This window comes from Muscardinus avellanarius (genome assembly GCF_963383645.1).
Source record: "Muscardinus avellanarius genome assembly, chromosome: 2".
Classification (NCBI taxonomy): Eukaryota; Metazoa; Chordata; class Mammalia; order Rodentia; family Gliridae; genus Muscardinus; species Muscardinus avellanarius.
This window is the reverse complement of record NC_137787.1, coordinates 6,922,773-6,936,333: the sequence shown is the minus strand read 5'-3', so window position 1 is coordinate 6,936,333 and position 13,561 is coordinate 6,922,773. Positions and strand designations below refer to the sequence as shown.

At 42.5% G+C, this 13,561-nt stretch overlaps 1 protein-coding gene across 5 annotated transcripts in view; it reads right to left on the bottom strand.

Annotated features, from left to right (window-relative positions):
* Positions 1-13,561, bottom strand: part of USP40 (ubiquitin specific peptidase 40) — a gene marked incomplete at both ends in the record, with an annotated part of 94,633 nt that overhangs the window by 20,019 nt on the left and 61,053 nt on the right. For all 5 annotated transcript variants that reach the window (XM_080690306.1, XM_080690307.1, XM_080690309.1 and 2 more), the window contains 4 exons: positions 708-744; positions 5,894-5,980; positions 7,806-7,894; positions 9,058-9,111. In XM_080690306.1, the coding sequence (XP_080546432.1) occupies positions 708-744; positions 5,894-5,980; positions 7,806-7,894; positions 9,058-9,111 (267 nt within the window). The remainder of the gene's footprint in view (positions 1-707; positions 745-5,893; positions 5,981-7,805; positions 7,895-9,057; positions 9,112-13,561) is intronic.

The following is a 13,561-nucleotide window of genomic DNA, read 5'->3' as shown; positions in this document are numbered from 1 at the left end:
AGGGCTCTCATGAGAACAGTGCAACGCTCAGCGGCAGATTCCATCGGAAGAGCTATTCAAAATTATCCTGGGTTAGTCGTTTTCATTCTTATTACGTGCCCCAGTCTAAACCCACAATACTGACATGATACACTGAAATTCTGATTCAATGAGATAAAAAAAAATCAGTGAAATTACAAGTGGATCACTTCAGGTGGCATACATCTTGGCTTCTTTTCTTTTATACCTTTGCTGGATCCTGTTTAGTTTACCTATGCTTAGAACTAACCTACCACTAGTTTTCTTTTAGAGTGCAAAAAAGAACCAGAGGGCTTCATTACATACATATAGAAGATGTATTTTTTTTCTTTTTTGTAGTACTGGGAATTGAACCCAGGGGCATTCTACCTCTGAGCTACACCTCTAGCCCTATATTTTATTCTTTATTCTGAAACAAGGTCTCACTGAGTTGCAAAGGGCCCCACTAAGTAGCTCATGAACCACGATCCTCCTGTCTCAGTCTCCCAAATGCGGGGATTACAAGAGTGTGCCACCACGCCCGGCTACATAGAAGATATTTAAACTATTTTTTTCCTCCATAGTCTATAAAATCTTTTTCCCACAACATTGGCATAAAAGAAAATTGGAAAAGTTTTCATAAGGCTTACAGATAATTGTTTTAAGTAAAGGATGTGGGTAGGATTTTATCTTTGTAGTAAATAACTTACCTGGCAGACCAGATTTCTCCAGCATTATCTTTAAACACTAAGAAAAAAAAGTCTAATATTAGTTTTCTATTTTTGAATTACAGAACAAAGAGAAACATGCTTTCTGAACCCTGGACCTAGTTAAGTCTGGTTATACTTAATCTTTTTTTTTTTTTTTTTTTTTCTGTATTAGGAATAGATAGAACCCAGGGGCATTCTACTTCTGAGCTACACCCCTTGCCCTATTTTTTATTCTTTATTTTGAAATAGGGTCTCACTGAGTTGCAAATGGCCTCACTAAGTAGCTGAGGCTGTCTGTGAACTGTGATCCTCCTGTCTCGGCCTCCCAAATGCTGGGATTACAAGCGGCGCCACCACAGCCGGCTTAAACTTAATCATTCTTGAATGAACAAAGTTACACCGAATCAAGATGATCCACAAGTCAGCTATCCTTCTTAGGAGCCAGTTCAGGTGAAAGTTTCTGGTGTCAGCTTCAAGTTTCATTCATTGCCCTCTAGGCCTGAGGTCTGACTTCCTTCCTCTGAGGAACAACAGCATGCATTTGCCACGTATGATTAAGGAGGCTGAGTTCACAGATAATAAACTCGAATCCTATACAAGAAGACTTGACTTTATTTAACAAAACACAAATGATCATATATAAGCTCACAAGGAAAGAATTGTTTGAGTCGTGACCTCATGGCACAATGTAAAAATGAGAAAAATGCAAGCAAAAGGTTTTTTGTGTGGTACTGGGGATTGAACTCAGAGGCATTCTATTTTTGAACTATTCCCCCTGCCCAACTTTACTTCTTATTTGGAAACAGGGCCTTGCTAGGTTGATTTGAGTCTCACTATTTGCTGAGGCTGTCCTTGAACCTCCGATCCTCTTGTCTTAGCCTCCTAAGTATTAGGATTACAGGCGTGTGCCACCATGCCCCACTGCAAAAGTTTTAATAAAACTTCCCAACTTTTTGATTTATCAATCCCTAAATAAATCTTGGGTAAAGAGCAAATAATATTTGATTTGTACTACCCTAGAGGAAAAGGCAGCAAAAGTAAAGGTGGTCACTACTGTACTGCTCAGAATAACAGAAAAGTGGCAAAGAATTAAAATATCCATTAAGGGAAGAACATTTAAACATTTAAAATATCACATGTCTCAAATTAGTCCCAAGAATAAGACAGATTTCTATGTATCGGTCTTCAAGGGTCTCTCAAATATTTTATTCCTTTGGGTAGTAGGGACTGAAGTCAGGGTGTGCTACCTCTGAGCCACTCTCAGCCCTGGTTCAGTGTTCTTACTTTAAGACAGGAGGATCACTTCCAACCTGCGATCCTCCTGTGGCAGGCTCCCACGCCCAGGGATTACAGGCATGAGCAACTATACCTGGCTCAACTACTTCATGTGCACACGCATGCAGCAGAGTCCCCTTTCTGGGTTAGAAGAAATCACACAAAGTGAGTTCTTCTCCTCATGATGTACACATACAGCCACACTGGCAGACAGCTGAGCTCTAGAAGCACACTCCACCAGCGCGGCCAGCACCCGATGCCAAGGTGTCCTCTCCAGAAGGAAACAGAATGGGGTAACCAGCAGGGATTTTTAATCCCTCTGAGTTTAAAAGTTGAGTATAAACTTATGGTTACTTGTATGATTAAAAATAAAACTAAGCTGGGTGTTGTGGTGCATGCCTGTAATCCCAGTACTTGGGAGGCCGAGACAGGAGGATCGCAGGTTCAAGGCCAGCCTGAGTAAGCAGCAACTTTCAGCAACTTAGACAGACCCTGTTCCAAAAATAAAAAGAGCTAGGGGTGTAGCTCTGAGGTAGAATGCCCCTGGGTTCAATCCCCGGTAACACACACACACACACACACACACACACACACACACACACATAATTATTAATGCCAGACGTGGTGGCACACAATGTAATTCCGGTCAGGAGGCTGAGACTGGAGGATTTCAGGTTCAAGGCCAGCCGTAGCAATTTAGCAAGACACTCAGCAACTTAGTGAGACCCTGTTTCAAAATAAAATTAAACAAAAAATAAAAAAGGCTGGGAGTGTAGCTCCGAGGTAGAATGTAGCTCAGAGGTTCAATCCCCAGTACCAAAACAAGGGAAGTAATTGTAGGTTGTTTAGGACACAATAGCAATGAGAACACACTGTGTTACAACACGAGGAATGGTACCAAAGCTGTATCCAAAGAAAACAGTGCCATTACACAAAGAGCATTCACCTCAGCTGAGTCCTGGGCGGGGAAACGGCCTCAGCGGACCAGCAAGGAGGCAGAGCGGGGCAGCAGCTGAGCTCTCCAGAGGGAGAGCGCAGGAGCGGCCCTGACGAGCAGCGGAGGTGCCCGGGCCGCGAGGTCAGGAGGACCAGCCGTGCTTGCTTTGCAAAGGGTTTTAGTTAAGATCAGATCCCGGAGGCTGGGAGCGAGGAGAGCAGTCAGAGGCTGTGCAGTAAGGCAGGGCAGGGCGCAGCAGGCGCCGGACAGAGCGGACAGAGCGGCCCGGGCAGGCAGTGAGGTGTGGCTGGGTCCCAGAGCCCTGTGATGGCAGAACCTGCGGGCGGGCCTCGGGGCTGGATGTAAGAGGGAGGCATCACGGAGGAAGCTGGGGCCACCATGAGCTGGAGGCCGGCGTGAGTGGACCCCCTGCAGGCCGCCAGGAGTCCGGCTGGGGATTGTTCTAGTTCCGGCTGGCTGCAGCACAGCCACAGGGCTGGACGTTCCGGGAGAGCCTGGGCCAGTCTAAGAACAGGTGGCAGAATGCAAAGGTAGGGAGGAGAGGAGGAGAGAGTCCTTGGAGAGGAGGCGGCTCAGGGACTGGACGGGAAACCCGAAGAGCCCAGGTCTTCTGAAGACAAGGGACAAAAACTCCAGAGCAGAGTAGCTAAGCAGAAGGCTGCTGACAGGGCGAATGGGATGAAGGGTGAACAGTGCTCTCTGGATAGCAACGTGGAGCCATCGGTGACGCTGATAAGGGCCGCAAGGACTCTGCAACCGGGTCAAGAAATACAGGGAGGAACAAAGGTGCACTGCTCTTTAAAAAGGGTGCTGACTCACCCCTGTAGTCCCAGTACCTGGAAAGCTGAGACAGGAGGCTCACAGGTTTGAGGCCAGCCTCACAAACTTAGACTCACACACTTAGCAAGACCCTGTTTCAAAATAAAAAATAAAGGGCTGAGGGTGTGGTGTGGAAGTAGAATGCTCCTGGGTTCAATCTCCAATACCAAAAGACCCCAAAAAACAAAAAGTAAATTTTGTGGCTTCTTTGGAATTAAAAAATATGTAAACTAAAAGGCCAATGAAAAACTGGAAAAATATTTACAGCACATAACAAAGGGTAAAAAAAAATGTTTTAGCACAGAAAATTTCAAACACATGCAGGGATGACCCTCAAATACCACTGCCCAATCTCAATTACTGCCGTGACCAATCTTCTTAGTCAATACCTACCTACCTCCCCAGTCCTTATCCAGGCTCTCTTAAAGCAAATGCCAGGTACGGTATCATTTCATTTATAAATATTTAGTATTTATAAAAAGAATAAGAATTAATTTATTTATATTTGCAGAACTGGGGGTTGAACCCAGGGGCATTCTACCTCTGAGCCCCACCCAGCCCTATATTTTTATTCTTTATTTTGAAACAGGGTCTCATTAATTTGTAGAGGTCCTCACTAAGTAGCTGAGGCTGGCTGAGAACCTTTGATCCTTCTGTCTCAGCCTCACAAGTAGTGGGATTACAAGCATGCGCCACCGTGTCTAGCTTATAAGGATTCTTTAAAAAAAAAAAACCCACAATCTTAAAATGACTGACATCTGTTCAGATCTTAATTTTCTCAAATTAAGAATTCCTTAAGATCAACAAATACCTAGTTCAAATTTTCTTACTTTCTTTTTAGAAATTGCTACTGAAAGTTCTTTTGGTTTCAATCAAGGTTGAACTAAAGCCCAAACACTGCAATGGGGTGCTAAAGGCCTCTTTAACTTACAGGTGCCCCTTTATTTGTTGAAGACGTTTTCCAATCTGGATTTTGCTGGCTGCAGAGCTGTGTATATTAAATATCCTCGTATGCCTCTGTGTGTGTGTGTGTGTGTGTGTGTGTGTGTGTATCTAGTGTTTTCTCTCTCTTTCTCTATTTTTTCTTTTGGTATGGGAAACTGAGCCCCTAGCTAGCTAGCTTGTTTGTTTGTTTACTTATTTATTTACTTATTTGTTTAATTTGTGGCACTGAGGATTGAACCCAGGGTCATTCTATCTCTGAGCTACAGCCCTAGCCCTTTTTTCTTTTGGAACAGGGTCTAAGTTGTAGAGGGCCTCACTAAGTTGCCGAGGCTGGCCTTGATCCTCCTGCCTCAGCCTCCCAAGTACTGAGATCACTGACCTGTAATCCTCTTGACTCAGCCTCTCAAGAGATTACAAGCGTGTACTATCACACCTGGCTTTTTTTTTTTTAAACAGGGTCTTACTAGGTTGCCAAGAGTCTTGTTACTTGCTGAGGCTGTCCTTGAACCTGCAATCTTCCTGTCTCAGCTTCCAAGTACTGAGATTAAAAGTTTTCTTCTTCCATTTCTGTTCATGAGCAATACTTCTTTATTGTAGAAACTTAAAATTCATAGAAATGGCTTAAAACAAAACGTATTATCCCTTATCCCGCTAATCTTAATGTTCTGACGTGTTTTCTTCCAGTGTTTTTACCTTATATCATACATAATCACACATATAAATATTTGCATATATGTATGTGTATGATAAAACACGAATAACTGTGCTGGTATCAGTAAGAACTGGGACTTCTGGTGTTGCATGCCTGTAGTCCCAGTACCGGGGAAGCTGAGACAGGAAGATCGTAGGTCTGAGGCCAGCCTCAGCAACTTAAGACCTTTGGCAACCTAGGAAGGCTCTGTTTCAAAAAACAAAAATATAAAGCCTGGGGCTATAGCTTGGAGATAGAATGCCCCTGGGCTCAATCTCTAGCACCCCCTGCCCCACACACAAAGAAAAAAAAAATCTTAAAATTTCCACTTGGTTCATCGATTTTCAAGTTCCCTGAAATGCACCTCTAGTGAGAATATGCAATTCTTGGGAGTATGTTATGTAAAGCCGTGCTGTAGGACCTCCCTGTCCTAGCACAGGATACCACTGACCTCGCACTAAGTGCTCACAACCCCTGAACCAGAGGGAAACTACTCACATCTCTCAGCGAGAGCGTTTCTTCTACGATGATCTCCATCTCGGTCCCTGTTTGAACATCAGTCCCCAGAGCGAAAAACAAGAACAGCTAAGAACAAGAGAGACGTGTAGATGAGCTGAATGTGAATTTTGCCATGAGAATATCATTTACTTCCAAAAAAACTCCAAAAGGGCTCATAGAACATTCATAAAAGCTTGGGGCCTGGGGAGTAGCTCAGTGGTCCAGCACTTACCTGCCAGGCCTGAGGTTCGGAGTACATACCCAGCACCACAAAAACAAACAAAATCCCCCCCAAATTCTGTAAAACAGGACTATGTTATTGTAACTAACACAGCAGATTAATGTTACAATTTAAGCGATCACCTCATCTACCTACAAATACAAAATGCTTCATCATCCATGTTTTTAACTCCTGATAAAAAACCCTCACAGACACTACTTTTTCTACTGTGCTATCCAGCTCTGTCTCAGTCATTCCCCAAAGGAACCTGCAATTTCTATACAAAATAAGCATAACTGTGTTTGTTCACTGAGCCATCTGCCTGTGGTTTTGTTTTTTACCTTGGGATTCCGTATACTCTAATTCCACTCCACAGCCTCGCCCTCCCTTTCTAGTCCCACCTCACTTGCCACATGTGTCCTGCCACCAGCCTGAAACTGACTCAGGGGTCATGGGGAACCTGGTAAGAGTTCACACTGCCTGGATACAGGCTATTCGCGATAATATCATCATGACTCTTGTGCCGTAATGAACGTTTATTAACTAGATAAGGCTGCTGGCAAGAGTCACCTGATGATACTTTATACAAGAAATGAACACTGATAAAGACAAGGGGGAGAAATGGCCTCTATAAAACTATACTATTATTGCAGAGTAATTTTAAGTCCCAAATCAATATACTGTATTTCATAAAATCTAAATACCCTTGATTGTTAAGGCCCATTATTGTCTGTACCATTAAAAGTGGAAACACACACACACACACACACACACACACACACACACACCACAGTGCAAGTGGTAACTGCAGAATGCATCTGGATACATTACATCCCAATCGCACAATGTTGAAGAGTCGGGGAAGGTGCATCTCAGAATTTATGTAATGATGTAGTTGGAACTAGTGGCCATTTAACCTTAAAGGTGCCCCATGATCACAACACTTTTACAAAAAAAGAACCTTAAAAATGTGCTTTGGCATATGCTTTTTTCATTTATTTATTTACTTTTGTGCTACTGGGGATTAAACCCACAGGTGTTCTACTTCTTTTTTTTTTTTAACAATTTTTTATATTGAACATAAATAGTATACATTTAAACTATATTTGGTGCCCTCTTACCCCCGCCCCCGTTTTCCCTTCCCCCCTCCCACCAATGGTTGTCCAGGTTAAACATATCTTATTCATAATTTTACACATGTTCAGGTGTAGACCCTCATTAATCAAGACCGGCCTTCCTCCTCTCCTATCTTTCCATTCAAACTTAGCTAGTATTTCCCCTCCAATATCTGAAGTCCCACTGGTATCCTTTAATATGCCCAAACTAGGAAACACAAAGGTGTTCTACTTCTGAGCTACATCATCCATCCACTTTTTAAAAATCATTTATTTTGGAACAGGGTCCCATTAAGTTGCAAAGGGCCTCATGTTGCCGCGGCTGGCTGTGAACCTGCGATTTTCCTGTCTTAGCCTCCCAAGCACTGGGATTAACAAGCATACGCCACCACACCTGTCAAGATTTTTCATGTAAACACAGAAAACTGTATGAATATATTCCTGAAACACAATGTATCACATAAGGAAAAGCCACCCTTAGGGAATAACAGATAGTACTGTTCACATCAAGTAATGACCACAAGATGCAGAGCCTCTGGCGGGGAGGTCGGCTCTGTCTGGAAGGTGCCTCCAGTACCTGGGAGGAAGTCGGTGCCTTCCCAAGACACAGGCCCAGGGAACTTCCCATCTTCACCTCGGCCTCCTTCAAAGTGGAACTGTCAGGCACTAGGAAGAATATCGAGAAAATACAAATGTTTTGAATTCCTACCCCTCTCAGCAAAATAATTTACTGAATTCAGCCTTTCTTTGGAAATCAAGGTCAAAGGAGGAGGGCTAGGGTATAGCTCAGTGCTGGAGTCTGCATAGCAGGTGTGGCCTGGTTAGGTCTCAGCACCACCACACTTGTAATAAATTCCTACGTATCTCCCCAAAGAATATTAAGAAAAAAGGAGTTGGACTTTATGTAAAAGACTTAGATGTAATGTGGCTATGCCTAATTTTTGATTTTCACGTTCTACATTATTCTTGTTATCGGTACAATAATACTAAAAAAATCAGAGGCAGTTAAAGTTGGGTGTGATAGCACATGCATGTATTCCTAGCACTTGGAAGGCTGAGGCAGATCACAGGTTTGTGGTCAGTCTCAGTTACTTAATGAGGCTCTGTGCAACTCAGTGAGATCCTGTTTCAAAATAAAAAAAATAAAGTATTCTACACCCTCAGAGGTAGAATATTTCTGGGTTCAATCCCCAGTATGTATGTGTGTGTGTAAGAAATAAGAATAAAAAACAGTTATAAATATTCAGGATTCATATTTAATAAAAATGACTTGGCCAAAGACCTGTTGTGAGGATTAAAAGCCAGGTGTTCAGACTCAGTCTGTGCACAATCGATTAGATTTGTGTGTGTTTAGAGCGACTATGACTATCATCAGTAACCAGGTTTGCCCATGTGAGGTTCACAAAGGTGAGAACCAAAGGTTATTCCATACTGGTATCATAATAAAATCAGTAAAATAAGCAAAGAACCTGAGAAAATCGAGCTAGGAAAGATATAAGCAGATCCAAACTGTGACTAAGATGAGGGTTAGCTCACCAGAAAGCACTTCATTTCAGAAAACAGAAGTATTAAATTAAGGTTTTCTCTAATACATGAACAAAATGTCTGGATGAAAATATGTCTATAAGTCATTTATAAAGGTAATTTAAGAATACTAGAGACCTGGGGTACAGCTCAGTGTAGAGTGCTTATTAGCACAAGCAAGGCCCCAAGTGTGAGCCCAAGCACTTAAAAAAAGGAACATTAGGTATTAGAAGCCAATAGCCAAGGTAAAAATTTTAACAAAAACAGAATATAAGTGGATACGAGGAGCTTTCTTGAAGACTCACCTGGACAAAGCAGCTTGCCATTTCTATCAATAGGTCTCAAACAGCTATTCTCTGCTAGAAATAAAAAGAAGCAGGTTATACACCAAAGAAAACCAGAGAGAGATGTTTGTGTTAATTAGCGCAGGAAGCCACAATAGGTTTACCTCCCCCCCAAAAAACCCACCAACAACCAAACAGCCCCCGCCAATTCTGGACAGGCTTCACTCTGCAGAGTAGTGCAAGACTAAAAATATACTCTGGAATTGTGCAAATCCATTTTAATACTCAGTGGAAAAGTTACAATTAGTCCATGGCTCAAAATTTTCAGTTAAAACTTTAAAAACTATTTGTTGGTTAGACATGTACTGGGGGGAAAAAGAGCAAAGCTAATGTTTACACTTATTAAAAATATCAGAAACTAGCCGGGTGTGGTGGCGCATGCTTGTAATCCCAGCATTCAGGAGGCTGAGACCAGAGGATCATGATTTGCGGACAGCCTCAGCTACTTAGGCGCTCCGCAACTCTGTGAGACCCTGTTTCAAAATAAAGAATAAAAAATTGGACAGGGGGTTTGGGCCAGTGTGCGCTATTTTTAGAGATGCAAATTCTTGTTTTAGGGGAAGAGGCATACTAAGTTTTCAGTCCAAACTGAATTCTTACAAAGTAAGATATAAATTGGGAGTGGGGTGAAGGTTGAGCCATCTGAAGAGGCAAAAGTAACATTGGCCTGGAAGTTTTAACTTCATGAGAACAGAGCAGAATCTTTCTGAAGTTCCTGAGTTCAGTATTGGGTGCTACAATACGATGCAGTGGGTACATAATTTTTTTTTTTTTTTCGGTAGTGGGATGGAACCCAGGGGCATTTTTCATCCGAGCTGCACCCCCAGCCCTATTTTTTTTTATTCTTTATTTTGAAACAGGGTCTCACTGGGTTGCAGAGGGCCACACTAAGTAGCTGAGGCTGTCCGCGAACCATGATCCTCCTGTATCGGCCTCCCAAATTCTGGGATTACAAGCGTGCGCCACCTCACCTGGCTGAGTACATAATTTGAATACAAATTTCTCGTGAACTCAGTTTCTGCGATGAGTTTCCCAGTTTAAAAAGTGCATCTTAAATACCATGTCCTTAAGCTCTTTTTACTTCACATGGGCATGGTTGGCATATGCCTGCAGTCCCAACGACTTGGGAGGCCAAGGTAGGAAGAACACTTGAGCCCAATAGTCTGAGGCCAGCCTGGGCAACAAAGAAAGATTCTGTCTCAAAGCCAGTCTTTCGTTTTCACTCACCAGCACTGATGCGCATCTTCTACTTGCCAGGCATTGCACTAGAGGCTCTGGCACAGTGGCCAGCATAGCGGCCATGGACTCTGCCCTCATAGAGGGTTGAGTGGGAGAGGCAGACGTTAATGACACAAATAAAAAGCCGGGGAGTGGTAAGTGCTAGTGCAGGGTATCATGAATGAGAAAGCGCTTAGCTGAGACTGTGTGATCAGAAATGAAAAAAGGACAGTTCAACTGAGACCAAATGAATGGCTAAAGTCAGTAGGTCCAGAGTGAAGGCAAGGAAATTCAGAGAGGTCACAGCTCTGCGCAGTCTCGGGGTGGAGAGCACGTGCACTGGGACTGTCCAGAAGACAGCCGGGAGGTGCGCTGTGCGTGAGCCCGAGTGCAGAGGCCGGGCGGCGCGGGCTCCCGCGGCGCAGGCTCCCGCAGGCTCGCTCAAGGAATCGCCGAGTGCAGGGGCCCGGGCAGAGGAGCCACGGGTCCACTCGCTCACACTGAGCAGCGCTTGTATGAAGGATGGTTTGGAGGAGCAAGAGCGGAAGGTGGGGAGACCAGTTACGGGGCAAAATAATGGCTCCCTCCTTTTAGTAAAATGAATACTTTAGGTGAAATTTACTGAAGGGTAATTCACTTACAATTAAACATACTCAGTTTAAATGTCCAGTTCAGAGTCTGATAAACCCATAAGCAAGGCAATACCAGCACACGGAGGCTCCGTATCATTCCCTACATCCCTTCAAGCCACTTTGCAGTCAGCCCCCACCCTAATCCTGATCTGCCATCTGTGACTAGAGCTTGCATTTTCTGTTTCTAAAACTGCCCAGTACAGACTCATACAGAACGTTCTTTTTGGATCTCCCTTCTTTCACTTGGCACAGTAACTGGAGAGTCGTTTAAATTTGTGTGTGGTGGAACTGAAAGTAGGCTGCTGCTTTTCAAAGCTGGACAGCACTGCCCTGATCAGGCTGACTCCACAATTCATTCACTCATTCGTCTGTTCATGGACATTTAGACGGTTTTTAGTTTGTGGTTATGAACACCGAGGCTTTTATAAGGATATGTTTAGCTTCTTTTCCCCAGTAAATCTCTAGAAGTAGAACTGGTAAGTCAATGTTTAAATTTATTTTATTTTCTTGTGGGTTTGGAGATGTAACCCAGGGGCATCTGACCAGCTCAGGCTGGACTGTCTTGTGATTAGGTTCCAAGAATTTTTAATAGATTCTATATGCAAATCCACTGTCATGAGTGTGATTTATAAAATTTTCTCCCAGTTTGTGGCCTGCTTTTTCAAATGGTTTATTTGTCTGTCTGTCTGTCTATCTATCTATCTATCTATCCATCCATCCATTGGTACCGGGGAGCCCAGGGGCATTCGACCTCTGAGCTACACCCCCAGCCCGATTTTTTATTCTCTATTTTGAAAGAGAATCTCATTAAGTTGCGGAGCACCTCACTAAGGCGCTGGAGCTGTCTGCGAACCCGAATCCTCCTGTTTCAGCTTCCCAAATACTGGGATTACAAGTGTGCACCACTACCTACACCCAGCTTTTCAAATGCTTGTGAAGAACAGACATTTTAAGTTTTGATGTAGTCCAGTTTATTAGGGATGACACGCATGCCCACCACACCCGGCTTGAGGTTAATTTTTGCATGCACAGATATCCAAATGATCCAGCATTATTTGTTGAAAATACATTTTCCCATGGAAAAGCGCTTGGTACCTTTGTTCAAAGTCAACTTAGTATGTTGACTATTCCTATTTCTGTATTCTCGATTTAGTTCCACTTAAAATACTTTAAGTTTCACTAGCCACATATGATCTCTATTGTTACAGTCTTCCTCATCTTTAAATTTTTTGTAGTTCTGGGGATAAGACCCAGAGCCTCCCACAAGCTACTTCTCCAGCCCTCTTCTTCCTCAAACAGCTCTCTAAAAGTGTAAGAATGATTCTCTACTCACTGGCAGTACAACAAAATGTAGGCTGCCATTTGTTGACCTTTGCTCTATGCGGCTATCTGTAAACCATATACACTACCTACACTGAGTCTTAAAATCAGAGTGTAGCCGGGCGTGGCGGCGCACGCTTGTAATCCCCGCGCTTGGGAGGCAGAGACAGGAGGATCGCGCAGGTTCAAAGCCAGCCGCACGCGCTGGCTTAGGAGACCCTGTTTCCAAATATATAAAAAAAAAAAAAGTAAAAATAGGTCTGGGAGTGTAGCCTGGAGGTAGAAGGGCTTCCAGGAACCTCAGTACCACCACCAAAAAAAAAAAAAAAAAAAAAAAAAAAAAATCAGAGAGTGTAACTTTTCCAATTTTTTTCTCTCTCAAAATTCTTATGGATTTTAAATTTCCATATAAATGCTAGCCTATCAACTTAAAGCTGCTAGGATTCTGAGAAAGAATATACAGAATCTATGAGGCAATTTAGAGAGAATTATCTTAATATGTGTCTTCTGATTCTGGGATGTGGCATGCTGTTCCATGTACTCGGGTCTCTTTAATTTTTTGTAGCATGTTTTCTAGCTTTCAATGTGTAGATCTTGCACATATTTTGTTATAGTCCCTGATATTCTGTGATATTTTATTCCATTATGTTTTCTTAATTTCCTTGTTCATTTTGTTTTTGTTGCTGGTAAATAAAAATATAATATATTTCTATATATTGATTTTGAATTCCTGATAAACTTATCAGTTCACATTTATTAGATGGCTATAATTAAAAAGTACAACAACAAATATTGGCAAGGATGTGGAGAAACTACAACCCTGACATATTGCTAGTGGGAATGTAAATGGTTTGGCTACTTTGAAGAAAAATGGTACAGCAGATTCTTACAAAGTTAAACATAAATTTATTACATGACCCAGTGATTCTAATTCTGTATATCTGCCCAAGAAATCTTTTTGGAGTGATGAAAATATTCTAAAACTGGATTGCGGTGATTGTGTACAACTCTGTATTTCATGATAATTACTGAATTATACATTTAAGAAGAGTACATTTTAGCTCAGGACAGAAATACCTTCTTTTAATCCCAGAAACTCAGGAAGCTGAGGAAAGAGGATTACAAATTCTAGGCCAGTCTTGGTAATTTAGTGAGACCCTGTCTCAAAAAAATAAAAAGGGGGTAGGGATGCAGCCCAGTTGTAGAGCATCCCTGGGTCAGTCCCTAGTTGTAGAGTATCTCTGGGTTCAATACACATACATACACCCTAAAAAATTAAATGAGTTTTATGGTAC